The 14,028-nt window shown below is 35.8% G+C and overlaps 1 protein-coding gene across 5 annotated transcripts in view; it reads left to right on the top strand.

The window, feature by feature from the left end:
* Positions 1-14,028, top strand: part of LOC114655488 (zinc finger E-box-binding homeobox 2-like) — a 121,252-nt gene that overhangs the window by 93,805 nt on the left and 13,419 nt on the right. For 4 of the 5 annotated variants that reach the window (XM_051931082.1, XM_051931080.1, XM_051931084.1 and 1 more), the window contains 4 exons: positions 3,883-4,140; positions 9,184-9,255; positions 11,040-11,228; positions 12,845-13,059. In XM_051931082.1, the coding sequence (XP_051787042.1) occupies positions 3,883-4,140; positions 9,184-9,255; positions 11,040-11,228; positions 12,845-13,059 (734 nt within the window). Of the gene's footprint in view, positions 1-2,218; positions 2,310-3,882; positions 4,141-9,183; positions 9,256-11,039; positions 11,229-12,844; positions 13,060-14,028 lie in introns of all 5 variants that reach the window. The other variant, XM_051931081.1, reaches the window with a different exon arrangement.

Raw genomic sequence — 14,028 nt, 5'->3', positions numbered from 1 at the left:
ATTAAAATGTCTAGGCAGTCTAGTGTGCAGGTATATATAGATACTGAGTAGAAACAGAGACATTTGCTGGAGGCAAATCTTTGGAACAGGTGATGCCCTGGGTGAGTCAGATTGGGTGAGTCGGATCAGCAGTGATGTTTGCAGCCCTCTTCTTTACACTGACTCATATAGAACTTCAATGTGTGGTAAGTTACAGTCCCTGTTCCTTTCACAGACTTTGATGATACGCTATAGAATGGCCCTAGCCTGATAAGCAGCAGCACCAAACCAGACAGTATAGACCCGATGATGGCTTGGACCAGAATTTCTTGAGGGAGATTGAATTTCCTCAGCTGATGCAAAAAAGAACATTCTCTGATAGGCTTTCTTAATAATGCATGTGATGTTATTGTCCCACTTAAAATTTTGTGATACAACAGTGCCCAGAAACTTAAATGATTCTGTCATCCAAACGGCAGAGCCATTTATAGCAAGTGATAGGTGAAATTTTTGATCATCACCTGAGTTTTTTTTAATGTTAAGGTCCATATTGTTATGGTTGCACTACAATGTCAAATTGTACTCCACTTGTCTGTATATGAACTCATCATTATTAGAAATGAGGCCTATTAGTGTTATGTCATCTGCAAATTTAAGATGTTTGACAGACAAATCACCAGATGTACAGACATTGGTATAAAGTGAGAAGAGTAGTGGGGAAAGGACACATCTCTGCGGTGCACCAGTAATAAGGGTTAATGGGTCAGACATATGTGTATCCAACCACATGTACTATTTCCTATTTGTAAGAAAGTCTGTGATCCAATTGCAGATTGAAATGAGTGAGTTTCTTATTTAGGAGGTCTGGGATGATTATACTGAAAGTGGAGCTAAAGTCCACAAACAAGATCCTCACATATGCCCCTAGCTTATCAAGGTGTTGGTAAATGAAGCTCAGACCTAAATTCACTGCATCATCAACAGACCGGTTGGTTCTGTATACAAACTGAAATGGGTCCAGGAAGTCTTTTTTAGCATTCTTGAGGTATTTCAGAATAAGGCATTCAGAAGTCTTCATAACCACAGAGGTTTAAGCTACTGACTGGACTGTAGTCATTTAGGCCCGTGACCTTATTATAAAATTAATTTTGAAAAGAAAAAAGGACAATTTGTGACAAGTGGCCAAAAAATGGATTTATGAACACAAGCAGAACTATAAGGTTTACAAAGAATTGTGTCAAATTGAAATGACTTTTACTTTTTCACCGTGTTGAGGGCCAACAAGCAGCCAAATGAAGCATGACTACAAACTGTTGAGTCTACTTCCTATACTTCACTTAGTAAGTATAATAATGAGCAGTTGCAGCCCTCAGCAGTATATTCTATGTCACAGGGACATTTTGCATGATGAATTTTTAACAAATGTTGTTTTGAAAGAATTGTCTTAGTTTATACAAAAAATAGCAACTGTTTACAGAAAAAAGGACTTGCATTCAGGATGGGAAATGTAACCCAATGATCGGTTGAGAAGTACAGTGAAAATTAAGGTGAACATGGCAGCAGTTTTTTTTTATCTAAAACGTATTTAGAGATGTTTATGGGGGAAGAGAATTGGGGAGTATCGCATTGTTTTCCTTCAAAGTTGATGGATGTTCATCAGTTGACCCTGTAGTGAGACCCGTCTCCATCTCTTGTTTAGATTGCTGTGATGTTTAAAACTTACCAGGAGCCTCCGATTAATCACAAAAATTTCCCCTCCTCTTCCTTTTTTTTGATCCAAAATATTTAAGTCACAGTGCAGTAGCACTGTTCATGTGTCATTCCAAACAGTATGGCAGAAACAAAAGAAGAGACCCTAAAAGGCATGTTTTTTAGGGAATAAAAGCCTTTTAAAACCTGTCCAGCCTTAGATAATTTCATTCACTCCTTCCAGACCTCTCTTTATTCCCCTTTCGTCCAGAGATCAGGTTTTAGGGGGTGGGTTGATAGCTTCCCAGGCCTCCTGGCCTTTTGTTGCAGCCCCCACCATGGCAGTCTTCGGAACCTTTTTAGAAAGGAGTCTTCTGCATGTTGCTAAGAAATGGTTAAATCTCAGTTGCTACGGAGGTGGGGGGGTGGATTTGTGGGGTAGAAAAAAAAAATAAAAGCGCATTATCAATTGTGCCAAGGTATATGTGGACCACACAGCTAGTTCGAATGTCTCACTTTCTTTCCCTTTCCTTTCTTTTTTTCATTTCAGAGGGCATTACCCAGCCTGAACTTGCCTAAACCCTTGTGGTCACACCTCTTGAAAAGGTTTTGTTTCCCCCGTCAATTGGTATTCAAACCAGGTCAGCGGATTCTGTTTGCCCCGTCTCCGCAGCCGTTTTCATTTTAATTTGCACCTGTTGTGCAGTTGTTTGGAAGGCAAGTGCAGGCCCGCGGATTATACAAAGATCATATTATGAACAGATATGTGCAGTGTAATCTTTTTTTTGTCTCTAGTCTAACCTAAAAAAATTGTCTGGGATTTTGTTCTTTTTTTTCTTTCTTTCATTCTCTCTTTCTCTCCTTGGGAAGCTCACGGATAAGGCATGCAGATATGACTTAGTCTGAAACTGAAAATAGTTCAAGAATCCTTGAAAAGCATTATAAAATTAAAATGGTTTTTTTTTTTTTTTTTTTTTTTCAGTCACTTTGCTGTAATCCCCTAGCTGGCAAGAGCCACTTGAGATAACCCTGTTGATAACTTCTCTGCAGATTGCTTTATTAGGCGTACACAGAGCTCAAAATGAACCTGAAAATTGTTTGTGCTTTTTTTTTTTCCATGGCCCGTTTTTCTTAGCCTTGTTCCCATGATGTCATGGTTTTAACTTTTTTTTTTTTCTTCAGTATGTGTTTCTTAAGTGTTGCGCTTGCAGTAGTTGGCAGGGCTGTATGTCTGTGTATGATGCTGTGGTCCTCTAGCTGTGTGAAGGCCTCGTGTTTATTACTCTAATCTTTCTTTCGGCTCGCTAAAGTGGACAATTTATGTACTAGCATGTAGGCCGAGAGCCTTGTGAGGGCTGACTAATTCAGAAACAGCCACCTTCAATTGAGTTCACAGACCTTATTTACAGGCTGTCTATTTTAAGAAAAGCTGCCATGTGTCTGGGACCAAGTGCTGTGGAATCAAACGGGCTGGTACTTGTGAGTTATTTTAATGTTCCTGTTGCTTTTACACTTATCTTTTTCTTTGTGCAGCTTTCTAGCTAGTACAATCACCAGAGTACATATGGAACTAATACTGGGGTTTCTAGAAAAAAAGGCTTTTGGTACAAAAGAAGCCGAGACTATTAGAAGATAGAGTATCCTTGCCATGTGCCCCAGAAGTCTATTAGGAACTGTAGTATTCTCTTTCTCTTCTTCTTTTACTTTTTTTAAAACGGTGGCACTAAAGGGTAAATGAGAAATGTAACTCATGAAGCTCATACACAATTCTATACTTTATGTGGTGTGTAAGTCTGGAAATTCCCTGTACAGTAAGTTTCAAAGTGTTGAGGCATATGATGGAATATGTAAAACTGGGACAAAGCTCTGCAGTGCTTCCTTTCTGTCTGTTAAAAGAAGTGTGCATTGATGACATCAAAACTGATTGGCTCAGTTGGACATGCAGACTGTTTTTTGGCTTTGTTTCAGTTTAAACAGTGATTTATTGAGCATTGTAATGAAGAGTATAGCAATGTTATAGTTGGAAACAAATGCGAGTTTTGAGGTTTTGGTTACCTCTGGTGGTTGCTGCCATTGGCTCGGTTGGTGTAACTTTTCAAAATGTAAACATAGCACAGCTAATTATGCTTAGCTATGCTCATTATTTCAATAATTAACATGACAGTACTATACTAGATTATATGTACTGATTCCTTTACTTTTTCTTTTTGACAGTACTGAACTATGAAAATGTTGTCGAGACTGGCTCAGAAACAGACGATGATGATAAGCTACACATTGCAGAAGAAGATGGTCTCCTTAATAGCTTGGACCGAGAAGGCAGTCCAGTAAGCATGCCCAACCATGACACTTCCCCATGTCTGAGCCAAGCACTGCTACACAAGGAAGATGAGGAGGATGAGTTGAGAGATGTCAGGGTAGACCGCACCTGGCAGAACAACGGCATGCTGCAAGCCTCAGTCGATGGTACTGGTAAGTGCTGATGCCTGAAGCTATACATCATTAAGAAAACAACTATTAAACAATGGAAACGGTCTCTTAACTGAGAGAATAAGGTCAAAATAAACGCAAAACTATAGCAAGCTGTAGAAATAGACTAAAGTAAGATGGTGTAATCTATGTCTCATCAAATGTGAGCAACACTGATGAGTACATGGTGTTGGGAAATTATTTTTAATAAGGTCTGTCCAGAGTAGGGGGGGACAAGGGTTAATTAATATGTTAGAATGTTATAGCATAGGCAGGATCAAGCTCCCTGTATTCTTCTGATTTTTTTTCCCCTATATATAATTTTTAGATTATCATGACACAGTGTTCAATGCGTGTTCATTTAGCTTGAAAAAAATATGCCATGCTACATTAGCCAAATATTTTATAAATGTCATAGAATAACCAATACTTTGATTTCCTTTATGTTCCTTTATATAATCCTTCAAGCCAAATAACAAACTTACTAAACATTGCCTTTTTTTCTTTGCACTTGCCAAAATGTTCCATAGTTATACAATACTATGTTAAACTGAGAAAATCAATAAGAGAAACAACTATTTTTAAAATGTTGGTATTGTATAATGGTGTTACATTGTTTAGTGTTTTGTGCCATACACCTCTAGGAGACAGGGTTTCAGTCCTGGCTTTTGTGGAGTTTGCCCTTTCTTCTAATATCTTAGGAGATTCTCTATATTGTATAATGGTGTTGGGAATAGAAACTATATCACTAGTGTCACAGTGGCTGCAGGTTTTTGTTCCAACCACTTTTTTAATTTTAGTCCAATCAGTGCTGTTAAGTGAACTTCTTGTTTAATTAAAAGGCCTGTCACAGCACTCTGTCTGCAAGATGAGAAATAACCAACTGTGCTGCCTTTACTGCTGCACAAAATTCAGAAGGATAATTTTTGTTGTCACAGCCATTAGTGCACGAAACTAAATGAAGTCTCTGCTTTTTTGCTTCTTTTTACCTTGCTAGTTAGGTAATGTTCTGAGTTCTTGTTTCTTTTTTTATTGTGCAGCCAGTTAATAATCAAGTTTAAATATCAGTCTACCCAGTAGCTAATTATCTACTACTTTCACCTGTGTGCAGTCATTATTGCTCATATAGAAATAGTACATTAAAAAAACATAAGCACTGAGGATTTTTAAAATATGTTGATTTTCTCAGGAAAGTATAATATATTATCCATCCATTTTCCCAAGCCATTTATCCAGAGCAGGGTCATGGGGAATCTAAAATCTATCTCAGGAGACATTAGGCAGGAGCAATCCCTGAACAGGGCACTAGCCCATCACAGGTTGAATACACAATTACACACAATCGGGGCATTTTCAGCATCAACAACCCACCTAAACTCTTTCTCTTTGTGCTGTGGGAGATAGTGGAAACTGGAACACCCAGAGGGAATGCACACTGACACAAGGAGAACATGGCAGGTGCACAAAGGGACTTGAACCCTAGTATCCATGATGTAGAATGAGAATAGAAGTCATCTAAATTTAAAAATAACAGCAAGAATTTGCTTCTAAATAATACACTAGAAGAAACAAATAGCTCCAGCTGGCACTGTCACACTCCAAGACCATGGTCGGCAATGTCAGTTCAGCAACTTGGTATCAGAGGTGAAGATGCAGCAATAGTTAATGACAGTAAATTTATAAAACAAGGAATCAAACCTTATTATAAATAAGAGAAGACCATTATGTTTCTACAGCTTGGCTGGTTAGCTAACAGATGCAATGCCTCAAATGTCTTATCTACATATTCTTTAAAATCTGTCTCTATTTCCACTTCAAGTACATTACTCAGCAATTTGTTTCTGATAACCTTTTTTGTAAAGAAGTACTTTTTGGTGTCTGTTTCTAATGCAGTTTCTCTTAATTCTTAACAGTGCCTCTCTAGTATATAATTCTGTACTAAACTAAGAATGTTATGCAGATTTAATTTGTTCAATTTATTTGAAAATTGTGAAGATCTGGGTTATGCTATATGCAGGTTTTTCTTTTCATGACTAAAGCAAATCAGTTCCCATAGCCCATCAGACTAACTCAGGCCCTAGTGCATTGTGCACTTAGTTTTTTTCCCTTACATTCAACAGTTTTTACAATATAACCTAACATTATATTCACCTTTTCAATTGGCGCTACGTTAAATTAACTGCGCATTAACTCCTAAATGTTTTTCAGCATTTGCCCCCTTTAAGTCTCTGTTTCCCATCTTGTATTTGTAATTTACAATCCTTTACCTACATATAACATTTGCCACTTTTTGTACATTAAATTAAATTTCATTTTCCAGGCATGATTATTGTTTTCTTGTTATACTATTTGTATTGCATATCTTTGAAAAATATATAATACAAATTATTTAATACATGTTTAAACTAAATGTAATATTATAAAAGGAAGAATTTGGTTGGAGATGCTTGAAAGATAAATACTTTTAATTAGGGGCAGAGGATAATCATTAAAAGGAAGCCAGACTGCTGCAGAAGTCATTAACAATCTTAAATGAAATTTTTATTTTTATGATAGCCATTTACATGTATAATAAGAGTCAATGATTCTTGGGAACCGAGTGACAGAAACAGAGTGTGGCGAGAACTCATGTAAGACACCCCATTTAAATGAGCCGGTGTGAGCTATTCATTTCTGCTAATGAACTAGCTGTGCAGAGTGCTGAAAGGGGAAAATATTCAAGAGTTTAAAATTTAATATGTAAAAAAAGGAAATCAAGATTTTGAGTAAAGCGGGTGGATAGTCTGATTATTAAGACAGTCCTAAGAAAAGTAATGTGGTTCACATGAAATTCTGTATAAAGTCATTTCCTATTGATCAAATGAATAACTAATCAATATCAGATGCCTGCAAATTTCCGCACTGAACAAAGCCAAAATCTCCACATTTTTAGCAGTGTTTTACATTTTAAGTTCAAGAAACACCGCACGACAGAGTGTTAACACTTTTAAGAAATTAAGAAATACACACTTAAATTATCATAGTTCTCCTGTGAAGTTTTTTTTTCCTAAAGGTGTAATACTGTTCTCATATAATAGTTCCGAGTTCCAGAAGCTTTTTGTCGCTGCGTTTTAGATGGTGCCTTACTGTCTACAATAGTACCTCAGCACATAGCTTTACTCTGAGATAAGCTTATGCTTTCTCTAGCTTTTTTCTTCTATGCTTTGGTACTTTGTCTGCAGGATGCAGGTTTTGAACTGAAGAGCACAGTAGAGTTCTTACTGTGCTTTTCCTGTTCCAACACAATCAGAGTTTTGTGTTTGGAATTGTCCTTGACATTCTTTCATCCCACAATGGGGTAGATGCAGTGTGCTGGAAACCATGACATCATTATCACCACCAGAGATTTTAAATAAATCACCTGTGTTCCTCTCTGCTTCATTTCTGCTTATTCATGGGTTCTTAAAAAATTTAAAGAAATATGCCATAAATATATTTCAATGCTTTGACATAAAATGCAGGCAGAATTAAAGGTGAAATGTATTTTTGTGCCCATACTAATATTGTAGTTAATGATTTTAAACATTGCATTTAGATATCTGTTTTTCTTTTCTAAGTAGAAACTTTTCATTTAAAGAATTGTAGCAGTTGATGTGGCTGTGTAGTGAAACATGTATGAGTTTGGTATGGAATAAAATAAATTTACTTGTTATGAGTCATGTGACAGTCAAGTATTTAATTACACTGATAACAGATAAAGGTACATAACAAGAAACTTTCAGTGATAAAGTCAGTGAACCTTTTTTGAGAAAGCCTGACTATGTGTTTGCTTTCAAAGGTCAAAGAGAAAGGAAGTTCAGCAATTTGAACATTACCAGCATATGCATTCAAAAAGTGCAGTCAGTCACTGTTTTTCCGTCTGTTACTGAAATTCAATGCCCTCAAACGGAAAACATAATGTACTCGTGACTCCACTGTAACAGGGATTGCTTGACAGGAGTAAAGAGAAAACGACACAGAAGATACACTCTAATTAATCCTTTACCTTCTTGAAGCTACCTTGATTTCACCTAGTTAAAACATTATGGGAGAGACATTTTATATTTTAGAGGTCTAATACATTTCATAAAATGGGATGCAACAGGTTAGAACAGTGGCACCATGTTGCTGTCTTTCAGCTCCAGGAAAACTACATTTCAGTCCAATCTTGGCCATGGTCTGTGTAGAGTTTACATGTTCCCATATGTCTATGTACACTTTTCTCCAGGTATGACCATTTCCCACTTCCCACTAAGCACATACAAGTTAGTTTGGAAGTGTGAGAGCGAGAGTAGAAGGGTGTGCCCTTCAATGGACTACTACAGTATGTCATCCAGATGCTGGTATGCTAAGGATGGACTTTGACTCTCAGTGACCCAGAATTAGATTAAGTAGATTTGAAAATGGAATGGAGTTACACTGTTGAAGTTGCATCATCCATCCATCCATCCATCCATTATCCAACCCGCTATATCCTAACTACAGGGTCACGGGGGTCTGAACACAGGGCGCAAGGCAGGAAACAAACCCCGGGCAGGGCGCCAGCCCACCGCAGATGCTGCATAATTGCTATCTCAAATAACATTTTCTTTCAATGCAGAAAATCATAAACATTTGTTATTTCTTAAATAAGTTAATTTTTTACTGATATTAAATACATCAAATTCAAAACAGTTGCTATGATTGATTTTTTAGACAACAGGGCAAGAAACAGACTTCAAAAGTAATTTTAATATTGGTTGGTGGTTAGGGTCAAGTGAATCAGTTCTCCACATCGGTATATGGGATGGTCATATCTTGCACTAATCTCATTGCTTGGCACCTCCGAGCCTCCAACATTCTCTTGAGCTCTTTTTGTCTGCTTACTTTAATGTTTAAGGTAAATAAGCCTCTGTGGGGCTCAGATGATAGCATTCTTAGACAAAGCCACTATACAGCAACAAACAGCATTTTGTTTCCTTTACCTCTGTGGTTGCTTGTAATGCTGTGATGGTAATTTTTCCTTTCTTTTCTTTTCTTTTATTTAAGATGACATGAAGGATGATTATGACACTATGGGGCCTGAAGCCACACTTCAGACCACTGGAAACAATGGTACTGGTGAGTATACAAATATGAAAGCCACCCAATTTATTTCTGTTTGACAGTGTCAAAGTGAAAAGATGTACAAATTCATCATCTAACATGTTTTATTATCTAGAGAATTTCATTTAGGATAAACTAGTGGCAATGTCTATTTGGCAGTTAGAGGCCAATCATCTAAAAGGTCACAGTGTTTAGTTGTAAAACTAGATTGTTTGCTTTAACTGATTTGAGGAAGTAGATTAATTAGCCAATATCAAGTCTTTGTAAAAGAAATGATCAGTTGGAATCCACTACACACTTAATACTTGTTCCGTTTCATAACAGCGATTACCATTAAAGGGCTGATTGAGGCAAGCAGGTTTGAGAATAAATAAAGGAAACATTGAAGAAGGTTGGAGCTGCCCTATCACAGAACAGGAAGAACAGAAACTAATGTAAATGGCAACTTAAACTGAAATTATTAATGTAGTGACAAGTTAAAATCTAAATAAATGTATTTCTTAAGAAAATAGCTTTAGGCAAGAAGACCCATATATCTAAATAGTGTAGTATTACTGGTATTTTATCTGATTTTATCAAATTACTTCGTAAAGCATGCACAATTTTGCTTTTTATTACACAATATTTATCAAGAGCTTTGAGAAGGTAAAAAAAATGTTAAGTACTAAAATGGTAACTATTTGCTGCTTTGTTATTGACTAGAAAAATTAAAGTTCTTGCGGTATACACATTTATGCAGAATGTTATTTTGCTGAATTTCATGTTTCTGTGACTACACTGACAATACAATGGTTTAAGTGAATATTGTAAATCATGGGCTTAATACAGCATATTGTGATGGTACCACATTATGTTTAATACAGTATTGTGTTATGTTTGATACAAGGCAGCAAATAAAGAAAACAGTATAAATTGTGCTTTGGGCATTAAAAAACTATTAATTGCAAACAACAACATACATTCAAAAATGTTACACTTGGAATTGTTTCTGGTAAATCATTTACAAAACAGTTTTTAAGGGGGAGGACCTACATGATTACCGTATAAAAGGAAAACAGAAGTAAAACTTGGCAGGTTGGTGGGACAGGCAGTTTTTTGGCTTGTAATCAGTGTGTACCAATAAGGGTCTGTCATTTCCTGGGTAATGAAGGTTGTGGTTTCTTATTAGCTTAGTAGGCGATTAAGGCCAGCTATCTCTAGTTTGCAGCACTTCTTTCCCATAAGAGCTAAAATAGATGAGAAGGAATATAGGAAAATGTGTATATCTTATGCTATTTTAATATTTTTTGTTACCAAGACATGAAATATCAAAATGTTTGACAAAACTGTTTCGTTTTTTTTTTTACTTAAAATAAAATACATTCAAATAAATAAAACCAAACTGCTTGGGTGGTTTGCTGTGGCTCATGTTTTAACTTTACCTATCAGTATGCATCCATTTCACTTTATGATGATGAACCACAGCTCTGTGTTTAGGGATCTAGGAAATTTGTTTCTTCTGTAAGTATTTGTAATTCAACTGACAATATGTTTTAAAGAAAATTCTTATCTTTTAAAGCTTTTCAGGCACTCGAGATAGTACTCTTTTAAGATTAACCCATATTTCTTAGTTTAGTAGCCAATAATGTGACAGGATAACAAAGTAACTTAGATGTATACTTCTTAAAGTACAACCCTAATGGTTTTCTTCATTGCATTTAGAGTCACTTGCAGCCATCTATTCCAACTTTATCACATCATTGCATTTTTGTCAGTAAACAACAGATAAATAAATTCATTGTGTATGTGTTTATTTTTAGTTAAGAATGTTGATTGCACTTCAGAATTTGAGGAGTATTTTGCCAAAGGGAAGCTGGATGAGGGAGAGAGCCATGTGGTCAGTATTGCTGAATACCTGCAGCGAGGTGACACGGCCATCATTTACCCAGAAGCTCCTGAGGAATTATCCCGCCTTGGCACGCCAGAGGCAAATGGACAGGATGAAAATGGTAGGAAATATAGAGCTCATATACTCTAGCCTTATACTGACACATGCAGCTGTTTCCATTATGAATTTACCACATACATGAATGTGTACCTTTATAGTTCAGGACCAGATGACAAGGTTTGCCATCAGATAATGTTGCTCTGACTAAAAAATAAATGCACTGTTTCTGCTGAATGTGTAAAAAATGCTTAAAACTGTATTAAACTATGCAGACAGAAATACCAGAAGGTCTTTTGATGGAAGCATTTTAGCATTTTTTTCAGACATACATTTATTGTATGAAGTTTTAACTTATACATACATACAGTTTATGCAAAAACAGCAGTCTCCTTCATCAGTGCCACAAATCTAGTTTTTTGGATCAGATTCCTTAAAGGGTCCTATCTTGATAACGTGGGGTACATCTGTAAAATTCTCATAGCATTGTGAACAAACTGGTCAATACCAGGGGGTGTGTTTCAGTTTTTAAATCAGAATAATAAAATTAGTGACCTCAAGTTTTGGGATGATATTCAAAATCATCTAGTATGTACACACTAATATAAATGTCCAAATGCTACATACAGCATAAAAAAAATGTAAATTAAGCTTCTATGGGCTTTGCCTGTTGCTGCTGTAAGAACAAGTCAGAATGTACAGCTTTGTAAAGTACGTGGGATTTTTAAAAGCTGTACATTTGCATAGATTCTGATTACCCAGAATTCCATTTTATTAAAAATTATTGAATGGAAGAGCATCTAATGTTCACAAATGACTATAAAGGAATAAGAAGAAAAACATTTATATATATATACATATATATTTCAGTGAAGAATCAATTGGCAGTTTTTAAATTAACAAAATGTTCTCTCAGCATCTACACAGCTGGCAAAACCAATACTTACAATCACTCACTGATGAAGGGGAAAGCTTAAATGCTCTTTAGTGGCTTCATCTGTATTACAGTTACTGTTTTGAATTGGGGATGTCATATGTCATGAATAATAAGGCATTCATTACTTGGTTACAAATAAATGCAGCTGGTTTTGGCTCCCCATATTTTGTGAAGACATTAAAACTATCAGGTCAGAGTGTCAGTGAGGGTTTTGCATATTTAAACTGGAGCTTTAGGAAATATAATTTTGAACCAGGCTATATTATTTAAATGCTATTTTGGCTGTTTTAAAAATACCTGTGTAAGTGTAATATTCTTATTTAAGCAAGAATGAAATAGTAAAGTAGCATTGTGACTCAATGTTAACAGTATATTAAATTTTAGAAGATTGTATAAAGCTTTTTAGAAATGCTGGCATTAAAACGGGAAGAGATGCTCATATTGTTTTCTTGTTATATCATGGGTCACTGCAAATTAAAGTAGGCTTGTCCCTAAACACAATAAATAATGTGACATTTTTGTTATAGAGAGTTGGGCACATTTTGTAAGTGTGTGGACCACAAGAAAGAAGAGAGGTCATGTTTGGGTTTTGATGCCAATCTGAAATGATGGCACTTTGTAGAGCAGATTGTAGAGATGCCTCTCAAATTATTCTGGGCATCAGGCCCATTAGCTGCCATTGATTTACTGACCTTTTGGCCTGATTTCTCTCACCCCACCCCCTCTTCGGCAACCCTATGTAGACCTACCACCTGGAACTCCAGATGCTTTTGCCCAACTGCTGACCTGCCCCTACTGTGACCGAGGCTACAAGCGCTTGACATCACTCAAAGAGCACATCAAGTACCGCCACGAAAAGAACGAGGAAAACTTTGCCTGCCCTCTGTGCAACTATACGTTTGCTTACCGCACCCAGCTTGAGCGACATATGGCCACACACAAGCCTGGGAGAGATCAGGTGAGGATCATGTGCTCTTTTTATTGGAATTTTTTTCTAATGCATGCTATCTCCTTGGAGAAAAGATATCATTTTGATTGGCAATCATTATTAATTTTTCATGGCATTTTGAAGATGCAGATCCTTTAATGGTAATAGCTTTAATTGAGGCCTAAATGGTTTTTTGATGGCCCTCTCTGATATGATTTAGCAGTCTTGTGTTCACGATCGAATGATTGTGTTAATTTCCAATTTAGAAATTTTATCTGCTCTTTAACTTCACTTCACTTTAAGCTTTTATGTGTCCTCAATTCTAAGTAAAACACCTCCTTTTTAAATTTTTTTACCAGTTTTGTATAAATACTATTCTAATGTAATCTGATATATTCCTGTAATAGCAATGATTATCTCTCAAAGAAATTTAAATGAATAGACAATTACATAATAAAACACATAATAAATAATATCTATCTATCTATCTATCTATCTATCTATCTATCTATCTATCTATCTATCTATCTATCTATCTATCTATCTATCTATCTATCTATCATAGACAATTACATAATAAAACACATAATAAATAATAATGAGAATATCTATCTATCTATCTATCTATCTATCTATCTATCTATCTATCTATCTATCTATCTATCTATCTATCTATCTATCTATCCTGAAAGGGTTAATAGAAATAAGTGTGGCTATACCAAGTGAGTTGATTTTTTTTTTTATTATTCTCAGGCTGAAATAAAAATTACTAAACCATTTCTGTTATGTGGAGTGGCCTATTCTGAAGCTCCCTAGAGAAATTTGCCTGAAAACTGATATTGATATATAAAATGATACAGTGTTATTGTAAATCGCTTATTTAAACATTTGATATACCATTTATGCAGTATTCTTTATCTTCTGCAGTTAGTTTTGAGCTGCTAAAGATTTTAACATCAGACTAAAAGGTTTACTTTAAAATGCATTTGACAATACTCT

This window comes from Erpetoichthys calabaricus, chromosome 8, assembly GCF_900747795.2.
Source record: "Erpetoichthys calabaricus chromosome 8, fErpCal1.3, whole genome shotgun sequence".
NCBI classification, from domain to species: Eukaryota; Metazoa; Chordata; class Cladistia; order Polypteriformes; family Polypteridae; genus Erpetoichthys; species Erpetoichthys calabaricus.
The sequence above is the reverse complement of the archived record's forward strand: the minus strand, read 5'-3'. Positions and strand labels throughout refer to the sequence as shown.